Below are 16,635 nucleotides of genomic sequence, written 5' to 3'. Positions count from 1 at the left end.
TAGGCAACTGAATCGGAAGTTCTAAAACAATCGCAAAAACGCACGCACTTCCGCATTGAAGAATAATAATAAACAACACATTTAAAATCAACTGGATTTGACAACTTGTTAAATAACCAGCCTCTTTCTGGAATATGTTTCCCCTTTATATTTTATCTAGTTTGGGTGGCATAAATATTTTTTTTCTTGAAATTTTGATATTAACAAAATACAATACAATTTTCACCACATCGTTACTTTATTTGGAATAACAAGGACATTTTATATGAACAAAAATCTCTCTATATATAGTTTGTATTTGTTTTTTTGATAACTGTTTTGGAAATAACATTGTATTGGTAAACCAATTCTTTAATTCAGGTGGTCTTCTTTTATATATGAGGAATTCTTAACTAAATATCATTTTCCCATACCACCAGAGGAATTTACAACAGTTTTTGGTGCAGTCTCTCTTAAAAGATGCATGTTATATAAAGATCAAAACAGATTTAATGATCCACTATTACCACAATTTTCACCCAGTGATTCTCCCAGAGGTAAAATATGCTTTTCCTGTAGTTGTAAGAATAATATTCATTCATTCATTCATTCATTTTATTTTCGGCTTAGTCCCTTCACTAATCCGGGGTCGCCACAGTGGAATGAACCGCCAACTTATCCAGCACATGTTTTACGCAGCGGATGCCCTTCCAGCCGCAATCCATCTCTGGGAAACATCCATACACACTCACTCACACTCATACATTACGGACAATTTAGCCTTCCCAATTCACCTGTACCACATGTCTTTGGACTGTGGGGGAAACTGGAGGAAACCCACGCAAACGCAGGGAGAACATGCAAACTCCACACAGAAACGCCAACTGCCCCATCTGAGGCTCGAACCAGCGACCTTCTTGCTGTGAGGCGACAGCACTACCTACTGCGCCACTGCCTTGCCGTAAGAATAATAACAGATAATAGCAAATTGAAATCAATTTATGAGTGATGTTTGCAGAAAAGTTTGGTTTCTGCAAAAATTGTACTATGGTTTGGTATATTCAACTTTGCTCCACAGCCCTCAATCTAGTTTGGTTTTTGGCCCTTTATAAGAAAGAGTTTGGACACCCTTGGTCTAGAACAGGGGTGGGCAAACTTGGTCCTGGAGGGCCGGTGTCCTGCATAGTTTAGCTTCAACTCTACTCAAACACACCTGAACATGCTAATCAGTGTCTTCAAGATCACTAACTATCTATAAGCAGGTGTGTTTGATCAGAGTTGGAGCTAAACTGTGCAGGACACCGGCCCTCCAGGACCAAGTTTGCCCACCCCTGGTCTAGAAAGTCTAATAAACAATGAGGACACAGCGACACCTAGTGTTAAATCATGGCCCAAAGAAACAACTTTATTTCTGAAACAGAACAACATGATACAAACAAGTAGATAATCATTTCAACACGTTCATATTGTTTAGTTTGGCCATTTCATACAGTCAAAAACCTCAGTTTGAGTACAGTACACGAACCAAACTGCTCACACACTTCAAGATAAAGATCGTATCAAATTCTGTCAAAGAAACATTTTATAAAGCTGTAATATTTACTGAAACAACGGTCAAATGATATTGATCCAAGGGTGTGGTTGAGCAGCATTGCTGACCTGCATGCAAGCTGATTAAACGCTCACACTGGGACTGAACAAAAATATCAATATCATTCGACTAAGTGCTTTTTAAAGACCTCTTTGTGAACACAGTACAGAATGACTCCATTTGAAAGAGTCTCATTCAACATCACAATTATAAAGCATCTATATATGCACAACTTCAAGTCAACCGATCATTTCAAACATCAATCGAAGTGTTCATCACTTGTGCAAAGAACGGTAAAATATGTGCCAAAAAACTGCAACATAACAGCATATAACAAATCGGGACGTGTATGGAAAAAAAATATCTATATTGCTTGTTGACATTTCTGCAAATAAAAACTAGTGTTATATTTCTCATCTATTCAATTTCCTTTAAATAATTCTCTAGACCGTATCTGTTCTCTTTAAGAAATACAAACTCAATTACAATAAACATCTAATAGTATTAAGATTCTCACATTTCTCACGACATTAGCAGCGGGTTATTCAGATGACTCTTCAATGAGTTTTAAGGACCGGATTCAAACCAAATAGATCACAAAAACAAAGTGAGGGGGAGAGGTACCATCAGTGCAACAAGCAGTGCAAAAATATCTACATTAAAAAAGAAAGAAGAAATCCTCTCCAAGATGGGCAGGGGTGTTTAGACGTTAAGATGATGAACTTTCCTGTGAGATGGCTGAAATATAAAGATTTAAACCATTAGACATTTATAATCAGACACAGATATGATTACTACTCATTTTAAGATGAACCAACCTGTAATATATTTTCTTTTTGCTTCAGCTCTTTCCTCTGAATCAAAGTACCACACAGTGATTGCATACCTGTAACACAAAACACACACACACACACTTTAGCATTATGCCAAAATAATCCATCTAAACTACCTGACAAAAGTCTTGTCGTCGATCCCAGTTGTAAGAGCAACAAATAACTTGACTTCTAGTTGATCATTTGGAAAAGTGGCAGAAGGTAGATTTTTCCCATGAATCATCTGTTGAACTGCATCCCAATCATCACAAATACTACAGAAGACCTACTGGCACCCACATAGACCCAAGATTCTTACAGTAATCAGTCAAGTTTGCTGAGGGAAAAATCATGGTTTAGGGTTACATTCAGTATGGGGGTGTGCGAGAGATCTGCAGAGTGGATGGCAACATCAACAGCCTGAGGTATCAAGACATTTTTGTGCTGCCCATTACATTACAAACCACAGGAGAGGGCAAATTCTTCAGCAGGATAGCTGCTCCTTCTCATACTTTAGCCTCCTCATCAAAGTTCCTAAAATCAAAGAAGGTCAAAGTGCTCCAGGATTGGCCAGCCCAGTCACCAGCCATGAATATTATTGAGCATGACTGGTGTAAGATGAAGGAGGCATTGAAGATGAAGCCAAAGTATCTTAATGAACTCTGGGAGTCCTGCAGGAACGCTTTCTTTGCCATTCCAGATGACTTTATTAATAAGTTAATTGAGACATGGCAGAAATGTATGGATGCAGTCCTCCAAGCTCATGGGAGTCATACACAATATTCATTCTTTTTCCACTGCACCATGACTTTATATTATATACTGTACATTATTTCTGTTAAGTGACAAGACTTTTGTCTAAGCAGAGTCAGACCTTACTGTCCTAATTAAATCATTAAATATCAAGGCATGATCATATTTTATTTAGGTAAAATAAGCGTAATTTAGAGGCCTTTGTCTTTCATAAAAGCCACTTCTGAAACCAAATGATCAACTAGAAGTCAAGTTATTATTTTGTTTTTCCAAAATCATGGACACGCGACAAGACTTTTGTGAGGTAGCGTACACTGTAAAAACAACATTGTATTCCACACCATCGGTTTGTGTTGGGACAACATAAAGTAATTAAGTTAACTCAATAGTTTCACAATCAATTCATTTAAATTTGTAAAAACTATTACGTTTTCGCAAAAAAAACTCAAGAATTTAGTTGTTTCAGCTTATTTTTAATAATGATGATAAGCCTTTATTTGTCACAACACTGTTACATGCAGCGAAATTGGACCCCTACGACCATACACAAATATCACACATTTCAAGATAAAGGATAAGTGTAAGTACAGAAAACAAACATCATTTATTGAGTGTAACATGAAAGCTAATGCACTCACCTCGTAGCATACGATGGCTGAACTTCATGAGGATTCCTGCGATCTGACCAGAAAAGCAAAAGTCGATCAAATAAAGGCTCAATATCGGCTACGTAAGGTTTCCCTTCAGGAAAGATCCTCAGCAATCCCCCATGCTCCTAATAAAACAGAGTGACATTTAATTATTAGTCAATTACAACAGTTATAGATTTATACATCATATGAACGCTAATTGAATAAGCTTTCCATTGACGTATGGTTTGTCAGGATAATATTATCTGAGATCTAACTGTTTGAAATATAATTTGAGGGTAAAAAACATAAATATTTGGAAAATCACCTGTACATTTGTTCAGATTAAACTCTCAGCAATCAAAAAATATGTTTTGATATATTTACGATCGGAAATTTACAAAATAGCTTCATGAAACATGATCTTTTTTTTTTATATTCTAGTGTATTTTTGCATAAAATAAAAATAATTTTGACCCATATAGGCTACCGAAGTTTATTTATGGCTATGGTTATTTCCAAACATATACACAGACTGGATTTGAGTCATACATTTAAACACTAATTAATCAATATATACTGTTGTTTTAGCTTCTAGTTTTCAATTACCAATGTCAGTTGTATTTTTACATGTAGTTCTTTTTACTGGGAATTCAATCCAGCGACATTATTACCACATGCTAGTTATAACTATAAATTTAAAAAAGGGTAACATGCATTCAATTATTTTAAGTTTTACATAAATATGTACAGTTAAATAATTTCCAAATAGTGTTGAAATCAAGTTAAAAAGTACCTTGGCATTCCAGTTTTTATTCAGATAGTAAATACAGGTGACGCAGCGGCCATCAGCATTAGGGTTATCTACATGTTTCACATATCCAGCTCCATTTCCAGGATAACAAGCCACCATTGCCTGAAAAACAAGACACATGAAACTAAGTTTGATGGATTTTACAACTTATAATTCAGTTTCCAGACATGATAAAGATGCTACATCACTGTTGCAATCTTTTTTACTTCACTTTATGTACTTCAGTGTACTTCAATAGTGGCTAGAAAATGTTCAAGGCTCTTTTTGAACAACCAAAAACCACAATTAAGTTTTTAAAGTTGTAGTAAACAGTATAGTGGCCCATAAAACTACACTGAAGAAATCGTGTACTTTAAAGGCACAATCTGTACTTTTCGCCACTAGATGGCGCGTTTCCGCAACAAACTAAGGCGTACTTTGACGCTTTGATGACGCCCGTGAATGAGTGTGGAATCATGGGAGTTGTGGTCTTCATTAAATACTAAATCAATGATTAAATACTACGGGACTGGTGCAGAAATCATGTATCATGGATGAGCTAAAGTATTCAACACTTATTATCATGTTAATATGAAGCACAGTTCGGCTAAAAGGAGATCGCTGAAAGCAGTGGAACTTTTATTATGCCACAGTCCACCGCTTCCGGTTTGGTGTTTTCATGTTTTCCCTCCTCGTTAGCATGGCGGAAATTATCTGGATTTAAACATTCTTCGAAGCATTTCAGGTAAATGTTAGTTCATACCTCAAAGTATATAACACTGTTCTACTGGTTTTTGGATATGTTAATGAAAAAATCGTACATATTGTGCCTTTAATCTATTTTGTTGGTTGTTTTAGTGCAAAACAAATTTAGAATTTCTACAAACATTTCAGCTCATGTCAAAAATATTAGTCTGTTAGTGTATATATATATTTTATATTAGCGTAAACTGGATTCTAAAGTTGTTTCAGTTGTAAACAAATGAATATATCTTGTAAACATAGTAGTATATTCCATATATTAATATTTATTAATATGCTACATAATTTCCACATAATATTTTACATAATACTTACATAATATTTATTAAATGGTCTATTAAATCTTAACAGCAATAAAAAAACGATTAGCATAAAATAAATACTGTTATACTGTCACATCTGTGTAATATGGTAACAAAATCAATCATTTACTGTTTCAAAAATGTAATATAATCAAATATGTATATAATTATATTGTGCAAAAAAAGCATTTCATCTTCTATAGCCTTTACTTAAACAAAACAATTATTTATTTACGTCATCTTTTTCTTTACTTCAATTTATGTACCTGATCAATCAGTGGCTGGAAAATGTTCAAGGCTCTTTTTGAACAACTAAAAACCACAATTAAGTTTGTAAAGTAGCAAAAAGCTTTTATGTATATATATATTTGGTCACAAAACTACGTTTGTTTGACTTTTAATCGTATTTGACGAACTTATTTTAAATCATTAGCTTTCAATAATTTTCTATGTAAACTCTTTTTTTCAAATACTTTTGCTGGTCAAACAAATGTGCAACATGGATTTGACAGCAAGACTGTTATTGTTTAATAAGAGTTTTAATAGTTTTATTGTTGTTTAGACTTTCAAAATGACCAAGTGTATTTTTGTTTGGTATGTTTTTTATTAAGATATGCTGCTTTGTTTACAACTGCAATATCATATTTAGAGAATTAAGTCCTTTTTTGTTTTGTTTTTACACTTCAGCATATTTCTAATAGTAAACTATACATTTTGTATTTAAAGACAATCAATGCAGATACTTTTAGTACTTAAAAAATATTAAAACAGATATTGCGATATTTTATTTTTCTGTGTTAAATATTGCGATATGAGTATATCGAGTTTCACAAGATAGTTTGAATAGCACTATTTGACGGTTTTCTGGGGAGTCTATTCAGGTACAGAAATTGAATAATCACAATGCAAACAAATCTCGAAATGTAGCTATTTGGACTAGAAAGCAAAATTACATGGTCTTTGTTTTACTCATAAGAAAATCATAAATATATAAATAAGATAAGTTACGCACAAATTACCACCTGTCAATCACTTTTTTTGCGGGATTCTGGCATGAATAGGCAGAGTGATCTGTGTCGTTATAATGGCGTCGACAAACTTGGTTGGTAAAAAAGGTGCAGAACCAACAGTATCTGAGGTTTTCAAGTAAAAGCGTGAAAGCAAAAGATTGAAGCAGTGTACTGACGCTGTGACATGTTACCTGATAGATTCAAAAGACGAAGAGTCATTAGATAGGGACAAGATTAATTATACATCACGTTGAACAACTTTAGTGAGACGCGATCCAGCGATACATCCTTGATAAACTGTCCGACATGCACTGCTCTGTCTGAGCTTTTGTGCTCAAAGCATCTGCTCACTGCTGGAGCTCAGACGCTGCAGCGCATGACAGAGTGTGTTTGTGTGTGTGGTCACATGATGTGCGTTTTCAGCATGCCGGCTCAACATCGTGATGTCTATCAGCGATGGATGATGGCATCATCTATTAATGAAATGTTTTTATCCATTTCTCAGTAAATATGGTTAATATTAGTGCATTTAAACAAAACAGATTTAGTAAACAGATATATTATTATTGTACTATATTATATTTATTAAAATAATATTTTTGTCACAGAACACCTTTAGAAATGATAAGATAATACATTTAAATTCATGCAAAATATTGAAAAAAAAAATTACAAACTACAACATTTCAACAAAATTGAATATATTTTTTGCTTCTCTTGATTTTTGCTATTTTTGAAAAGTTTTTCACTAACATAAATTTAAGCTACAAATTTTTGAACCATTATCGTGAGTTATTTTTTTAGATTAGCTCCAGATTTGGCTTCAGTATTGACTAATCTAATGTATATGCACAAATATAATATTGTAAAGCTTCCTATAGAAAATATTAATTCAAATCAGAGATTTGTGTGGGGGTGTACTATATATACTGTATATATATATATATATATATATATATATATATATATATATATATATATATATATATATATATATATATATATATATATATATATATATATATATATATATTTATTTATATATATATATATATATATATATATATATATATATATATATTTATTTATTTATATATATATATATATATATATATATATATATATATATATATATTTATATATATATATTTATATATATATATATATATATATATATATATATATATATATATATATATATATATATATATTATATATATATATATATATTTATATATATATATATATATATATATATATATATATATATATATATATATATATATATATATATATATATATATATATATATATATATATATATATATGCATCCCATCTCTGGGAAACATCCATACACACTTGTTCACACTCATATACTACAGCCTACCCAATTCACCTGTACCACATGTTTTTGGACTTGTGGGGGAAACCGGAGCATCTGGAGGAAACCCACGTGAACCCAGGAAGAACATGCAAACTCCACACAGAAACGGCCACTGACCCATTCGAGGCTCGAACTAGCGGCCTTCTTGCTGTGAGGCGAATGTGCTACCCACTGCGCCACCGTGCAGCCCCTATATCAGTAGTATTTTTACTTTTTGTAAAGTACTTTACTTTTAAATATATACTATTACAAGTTCAAAGCAAACTGAATTATCTATATTGTGTTTTATTTTCAATTGTACACAGCATTATTGTAAACAGATCAAAAGTACAATGTGAAACCTAACCAAAAAAAACAACATTTAAAAACAGCCATTAAACTAAACAGCTTTCTAAATATCTGTACAGACTAAACGTTTCACCAGAAAAAAAATCTTTAAAATAAAAGAACTTTTTTTTTTTTAACTATAATCAAGTATCATTTCCTATTACAAATAATGTTTTATATTGTCCAAAACAATGCACTTAATTGTCTAGTATTTTACATATTTATTCTATAGAAAACAATATACACTGTAAACAAACCAAAAATACAATGCGACGTTTAGGCCTTGACGATTTGGTCATTTAGACAGTCTGAACAACAATAAAACTGTATAAACCAACAAACTATTAAAGCAAAGCATTTCCGAGTCACATCCATACATCCTGCATGATTGTTTAACAAGCAAACGAATATCAAAAATGAACATTCATGTTAAATTATCAAAATTGAATCATGTTTAACATGATTATTATGTATAAAAGTGCAATGATTATTAAACAACAACACAATATCTGCATATTACCATAACAAATATATTCTTATAGTGTTCAAAACAAAGCTCTTGATTGTCTATATCCTCTTAACAGATACTAGGTAACCCTTCCCAATACGAACAAGCACACACACAATGTGGTTACCGGTGCCCATGTTTACATTTCTGCAGAGCAGTCTTTATCACAGTCACATTTCCACAATAAGAGCGCATACGCAGTTTGTCGTCACAGTCATATGTAAACATGCAGCAGCAGAGCGCACAGGAGGAAGTGTGTGCGTGTGTGTGTGTGTTAAAGAGAGCAAATCTGGCCAGAAGCCAGAGCTCTGGGGGTTTAATGACAGAGCTACGTGTTGAGCGTGAGTCCACAGACACACACACACACCATACAGAGCTCTGATTCAGCACCATTTACTCCCATGCACTTACAGTCAATGTGAAAGCGTTTCAAAACACTGGCATAGCAAAGATCATTATCACTGAAGAAACGAGATTTAATCACAGTTGTAAATGAGACAGATGCACTGATGAGAAGTTGGTGTAGAATCCACTATGAAATTTAAACATTTGATTAAAGTAACAAAAATAAATCCACAGGAAACACTGATTTAGAGTGTTTATTTTGAAGCGAAATAGTAAACTACAGACGTTTTGACTCTGAGAAGTAGATTTAATGGGTTTTCTGCTTGATTCTGGCCAATGCTTTCTAATTGTTTATATAACGTACAATACATTTTTTCTATTTTTTATATTTTTTTCTGCTTTAAAAGGTAAAAAGTACATTTATAAACACTTTATAATGCATTTCTGCTTTAAAATGTAAAGATTATTTCACTGTGTTATCTGCCAGTTATTTGTCCTACTATGTTTAGGAGAAATATTGTTTCTAAATCTGTTTTTCTTGTTAATAATGCTTTAAATGAATGCATTTGTTATTAATATCATTATTTAATTCAGTTATTTAAACTTTTTTTATTCACCTATACTACTCCGCTAACTAACAGACAATATTTACACTTAAACCACTACACTAAAAACTGTATTTTGGGCATTATATGTAATAACCATGTTTAATGTCTTACTCTAATCTCTCCTGATTTTTAAAATTGTAATATTGTAATCATTATTATAGATTTATACACTCTTGTATAGTATGATAACCTTGGATAAAAATATTACGGTTTCACGGTATCATGGCATTGGGATCGCTGCTGTAAATTAAGTTCTTTTTAAATGTCTGGATAAATAACAACAACTTTTCCCCCCATTTACCACAATATATTTCATTTTAGATAACATATTTGATATTTTGGAACAGTAAACATGTCAGGCTAAATATTTGAAATAAACTATTTACTTCTGCTATCTTTGTTAATTTTAAAAGCACAGATTTCTTTAAAACACATTAAAAACACATTTAAAAAACCTTTACTTTTACTTTAGGAACAGTATAACAAAATATTTTTGAGGTTTTAAAACCTTGACTTTTCCAAACCGGTTAATGTCCCATGCCTATATATACTACAAGCGTATAAATAAATAAATAAATAATTTTATTTATATATATATATATATATATATATATATATATATATATATATATATATATATATATATATATATATATATATATATATATATATATATATATATATATATATATATATTTGTTGTTGTTATTACTAATATTATTATCTGTATAATTTTAAAATTGTAACTATATGAAAAAAGTGTCATTTTAACACAAACATTAATTGATAAATTATAAATGTTAAGTTCTACATTTTATTTAAAGCGACTTACAATTAATGAGACATTCAGCGATTCAACAAGAGGAGGCAATATACACAAGAAGAGTGCTAGTTATATAAAGTTTAAAGTTTTGTTTTTTTTTTAAAGAGGGAGAGAGAGAGAGAGTTTTCTAAAGGTGGTTTTGGTTTTATTCACCAGGGTTTAGGTGTTGTCGGAAGAGATGAGTTTTTAGTTGTCGTTTGAAGGAAAGCAGTGAATAAGTCCGAGTGGGAATAGGAAGATCATTCCACCAGTATGAAATATTGATATTGGAACATTATATTATGGCTGCATGATATTGGAAAAATATAATATTGCGATATTTTACTTTTCTACGATTAATATTACGATATGAATACAGTTTGAGAAGATGGTTTGAATAGCTCTATTTGATGGTTTTCTGTGTACTCTAACAGTATTTAGGTACAGAAATGTAATAATCACAATGCCTAAAAATGCTTTTCTTATGTTGTTTTGTCTTGTTTTTAGTTCAAATATCAAAAAAAATCTTAGACCAAGTAAAAATATTAAGTTTTTACCATCAGAAGAAATAAGTGAAAATTAAGTTTTAAGTTTTAAAGAGATTATCTGCCAATAGGGTAAGTGAAATAATCTTGTTTTCTCTTTGAAATATAGATATTTGGACTAGAAACAAGACTAAAATTCTAAGTAAGAAATGTTTTTTTCTTTTGCATAAATCATTTAAATTACATATATATATACAGTGATTAAATACAATTCTGTGGTTCCTGGTCAACTATAATTCAGAGGGGACATTGCATATTTTTGCGATGTGACTATTGCGGATGCAATTTGAAATCGATGTTGAAATGATATATTGTGCAGCCCTACATTATATCAACTCAAGTTTACAAGTTATGTTATTCCTAGATAACATCTGCTTTGCGTCAGCTGCTGTTAACCCTGCTTTATTCTACAAAAATAACCGGCTGGATGTACATTATCCTTTACATAACAAATGGAACTTTTCATTTCAATAATATACGAGCAAATATTGAAATGATATGAACTTATAAATAATTAATAATAATTTTTTTGCATTGTTGGATCATGTTTTACTGCAACGTGTTAACAAACAAACAGACTTATTGCAAACTATCGTGTTACCGTTAATGAGGAAACAGGAAAAACAGAATCAGAAAATAGCCTATTTGTTTCTCAACTCCAGTGCGACTCTTGCATGCGCAGCTGACTAGAGTAAAAGTGTCTCTTCCTGTGGCTTCAGTACAGCAGTGCAGTGAGAAGAGTCACGTATACTGTTCACAACAGCAGAACCTCAAAGCCTATCTCTGCCATTCATCACCAGTACAGTAAAGACAGTGTGTGCCAAACGCACTCTACTGTAACTGTTCAAAACAAAGAGCCAAACAAACCCAGAATGAATCAACAAGCAAACTCTGTGCTGAAGAAAGTTAAACAGATTTAAATATCCATCCTATTTCAATAAGAGAATACTGGGTTGGTAAATTGGAAAAGAAATCAATGTTTTTATTAAGTAAATATGCTGTAAATTGATCAAAATTGACAGTCTTGCATTGTTGCAAAATTTTTAAAGAATCCTAGAAAAGTGGAAAATAAATCTAAAAACTAAGAGACACTTTATTTTTTTTTTCTGGATTCACACATTTGAATATAATGTTAATATTATTTTTAAATATATTGCTATTCATAACTTTTTTTTTTCAGAAAATTACAATTGGTCAGAATAAAAAAAGTTTCCGTTTGTTGTGAATTATTCCAACAAATGTTGAGGCTTTTCTAACTCTTTTAAAGTTATAAGTTAACATAAAAGTCTAAAAATGTATTATTTTATATTATTTTCTGCCATAGCAATTTGGAATTAATGTATCATCAGTAGTTTACCAAATGTAAAAAAAAAAAAAACATTTTACTCAAACCATATCTCTCAATGTTTCTTTATCTGCATATGTTTTATATAAATAGAGTAACTATCAACCATTTAATATCTAATATATAAATAAAATGTATATATAAGTTTTTATGTAAACAAAGTAACTATCAAACAATACTTGGTGAGCATAATTTAATTTCAAAAAGCAAAAAATAATGCAATTTAATTTCAATGTATAAATTTATATACAGTTGAAGTCAGAATTATTAGCATCCCCCCCCCCCCCTTTTTTTTTTTTTTTTTTTTTTCTTTTATAAATATTTCCTAAATGATGTTTAACAGAGCCAGGAAATTTTCACAGTATGTCTGATAATAGTTTTTCTTCTGTAGAAAGTCTGATTTGTTTTATTTTGGCTAGAATAAAAGCAGTTTTACATTTTTTTAAAATCCATTTTAAGGTCAAAACTATAAGGCGTTTTAAGCTATATTTTTTGCCGATAGTCTACAGAACAAACCATCGTTATACAATAACTTGCCTAATTACCCTAACTTGCCTAGTTACCCTAATTAACTTAGTTAAGCCTTTAAATGTCACTTTAAGCTGTATAGAAGTGTCTTGAAAAATATCTAGTAAAATATTATCTACTGTCATCATGGCAAAGATAAAATATCATTAGTTATTAGAGATGAGTTATTAAAACTATTATGTTTAGAAATGTGTTGAAAAAAATCTGCTCTCCGTTAAACAGAAAATGGGGAAAAAAATAAACAGGGGGGCTAATAATTCCGGGGGGGCTAATATTTCTGACTTCAACTGTATACAGTCTTATGCATACACACACACACACACACACACAGTAGGTTTGTATTTAATATTAATAATATTACATATATATTCATCAGTCAACTTCTATCATTAACAGTTGATAAATAGTAATATTCAATTACTTGTATATGATTCAACTTCAATAAAATTTATATTTTCCAGATTTTTTTTTCCAGTTTCATAACTCTTCAAACTGAAAAAGTTATTACTCTTATGATATTTTATGTTCATCTTTTGATGGTTAACAGTTGTTATTTAATTACTGATATGATTCTAATACATAAAAAAACATTTTCCAACTGATACTTTTGTAAACATGATGATGTAAATCAAGTTTCATAACACTTCAAACTAAAAAAAGTTATTCTTAAAATATTTTATGTTCAGCTTTTATCAATTAACTGTTGATAAACAGCAATATTCAATTACTGATACGATTTAAATACAATATTAAACTTTGTATTCTCCAGCTTATACTTTTGTAAACATGACAATATGACTCCAAATTTCATAACACTTCAAGCTAAAAAAAGTTATTAGTCCTAAAGTTATTAATCTAATAATATTTTATGTTAAACTTTTATCGATTAACAGTTGTTAAACAGCAATATTCAATTACTGATATATGATGCTAATTAATTTATCAAATATATTTTCCCAGCTAATGATGCAAACAATCCAAGTTTCATAACACGACTGTTGTCTATTAACAGTTGATAAACAGCAATATTCAATTACTGATATGATTTACATACAATAAAAACTTTTTTCCAGCTTATACTTGTACATATGACGATATAAATCAAAGTTTGATAACACTTCAAACAAAAAAAATAGCCTTCCACAGTTATATTTTATGATCGACAGTTATAATAGTTGTTAAACAGCAATATTGATTGAAATGCTTTAAAACATTAGATTTTCCAGCTGATGCATTTGTAATAACTTTTATGCACTTTAAAGTGACGCTTATGCACCATAACTCTTACCTTTGACCTCGCACGAATGCTTTTGCCTAGTCGCCCCACACACAGAGAAATGAGTTTATCTATAAGTGTTAATAAGAAGTTGACGGCCTCGGTTCCCCTCTCGGTCCCGTTAACCCACGTTATTTTATCTCCTCTGATGTTCCTCCGGCAAACTCCGCTGTTCTGCCCTGCCAGCTGCCCGTCGTTGAGAAGTCCACAGCAATGCATGCGTTTGACCTGCCCCAAAACCATATGTCCCGCAATGTCCCCCAAAAAATGATCCACGTAGAAAAAGCCCTGATCCAACAGAGCCGGGACAACCTGCCCAAAAGCCAAACTCTCTAACTGCGTGTCCAGATCGTGCTGAAGAAAAGGCATTTTGTTCTGGGGCTGGTGCATTCAAAAGAGTAAAAAGTTTTGAGAGAGATGTTTAAATTGCGCGAGCTCGTTCTCTGAGAGCCGGGTAAATGATGCCAATGTTTTATAGGGACTCTGAATGCTCGTCCATGAGCGCCGGAGGATCAGAGCTCTGCGCACCTGCCGAGCATGTGAAACGTGCAGAATGTGTGTCGCGCTCCGGTGGGTGGATATTCATATGAAAAACCCCATTCAGCGCATTTTACTCCAGCGAATGAGGCTCAAGAACACGTATTTCCTATGATTGACACCCTATTGTCCTGTAGGGGGCGCTCGGCGGATCAGAGCCACGCATTTCAAGTAACAGCCGCGTTCACGATATATATATATATATTTTTTCTTATTTTCAATTCTTGAAAATGCATGATTTTAATCTATTTTTAAATGCTTGAAAATGTAATTGTATTGTTTTAATAATTTGTTACAAAATGGCAAGCCTATAATAATAATAATAATAATAATAATAACGAATATTTTTGCTTTTGCATAAATGAAACTCTGAAGTTTGCGCTTGTACCTGCAGCATGATCTGCGTGTTTTCTTTTTACATTTAAGTTGCGAGTATAAATAACATTTAAGAGAGTGAAAATGCAGAATACTGTACTAAACAGCATCTGATTTAATGCAGTATGATCTATGTATGTAAATATGTAATTTGCCACACTTGTAAAGTGCTGGAATTGAAAATGCGTCTGGAAAGTGCTTGAATTTGACTTTTAAAAAAATACACCACTGATCTAGCCTATATAGACCTAGTAGTTCTCTCTATGCTACCTCAGTGGTAGCTAAGAAAGCTATACCCGGTATTTTAAAAACATGTATACTTTAAACTGTAATGTTTTAGAGTTTGTAATATTTATTCTATTGCGATGTACAAATTGCGTTTGTTCTCTGAAATTTCGATTAAATTAGCCTACTTTAAAAGTTGATTTCAGTCACCTGAAGGTTCGTCGATGAGAAATGGAACAGGTGTCACGTGATTAAGCCGCCTACGTGCAAGTCAGCAGTGCTCTGAAAATGATTTACATGTGAATGAATGTTCAAACTGAGGAGTTTATCTGCGGCATTAAAACATATGCTGAGGTGTTAAAACAACGTATTGTGTGAGGATCAAACTGTGAGGGTAATGTTTCAAACCTGTTTATCACGTTCAAGATGCATTTATCAATATGAGGCTGCAAAATTATTACAGAAATTAGATAAAAGACCAAAACTCATTTACCTAACCTTAACTCACTGACCAAACCTTAACTGATCTCACTATAGCTGGTCTTTCTAATAAAGATATTACAATAAACCTGGCTTTGACTGTGTGTAGCCTATATTTTATACATATAATTTAGGCTATTTGCGTTGCTTATCTGATATTTGTCGTTTTAAAAATGTAAATAACTTTTATACAGTTTTAATCAAGGATAAAATACAAAAACATAAGAATAATTAGATTAAAAATATAAGAAATGTTAAGCAGATGTAAAATATCAAGACTGAACAGAACATTTGATCAACATTTTGTTTATTAACGTTTGTTTAGATATAAATAACTAAGAAATATTTTACCTAAAATATAAATAAGACCCAGCCCTAAAATGTAAAACCACAGTCTATTTTACATAAAGGCCAAATTCTCTGCCGTTAAGATTATAAATTGGACATAATATTTGGAAAATATTTCTTATATGGTTGTAATCTATGTTTATTCATTCATTCGTTCATGATCATGGATTTTACTAGCCTATGTATTCATTTATTATCATCATCATCATCTTCATCATTAATTCAAGTGTTTATTGCTGTTAAAATAAATTACATTTTACATTCTTTTACTACAATCCTGTCCCTAGACCATCACCCTTTTTGGCCCCTGAGTGCCCCCAGACCCCCGTTTGCAAACCCCTGCCAACAGCATCGTATACGTGACAAAGTC

The 16,635-nt window shown here is 31.6% G+C and overlaps 1 protein-coding gene across 1 annotated transcript in view; it reads right to left on the bottom strand.

The window, feature by feature from the left end:
• Positions 1–1,358: 1,358 nt before the first annotated feature.
• egln3 (egl-9 family hypoxia-inducible factor 3) overlaps positions 1,359–16,635 on the bottom strand; it is a 17,663-nt gene continuing 2,386 nt past the window's right edge. Inside the window, exons 2-5 of the mRNA XM_056477725.1 lie at positions 4,561–4,680; positions 3,774–3,910; positions 2,389–2,456; positions 1,359–2,308 (exon numbers count right to left, since the gene is read on the bottom strand). Coding sequence (XP_056333700.1) covers positions 2,280–2,308; positions 2,389–2,456; positions 3,774–3,910; positions 4,561–4,680 — 354 coding nt within the window. The 3' untranslated portion in view covers positions 1,359–2,279. The remainder of the gene's footprint in view (positions 2,309–2,388; positions 2,457–3,773; positions 3,911–4,560; positions 4,681–16,635) is intronic.

The sequence above is a fragment of the Danio aesculapii genome, chromosome 17, assembly GCF_903798145.1.
Source record: "Danio aesculapii chromosome 17, fDanAes4.1, whole genome shotgun sequence".
NCBI lineage: Eukaryota > Metazoa > Chordata > Actinopteri > Cypriniformes > Danionidae > Danio > Danio aesculapii.
The sequence above is the reverse complement of the archived record's forward strand: the minus strand, read 5'-3'. Positions and strand labels throughout refer to the sequence as shown.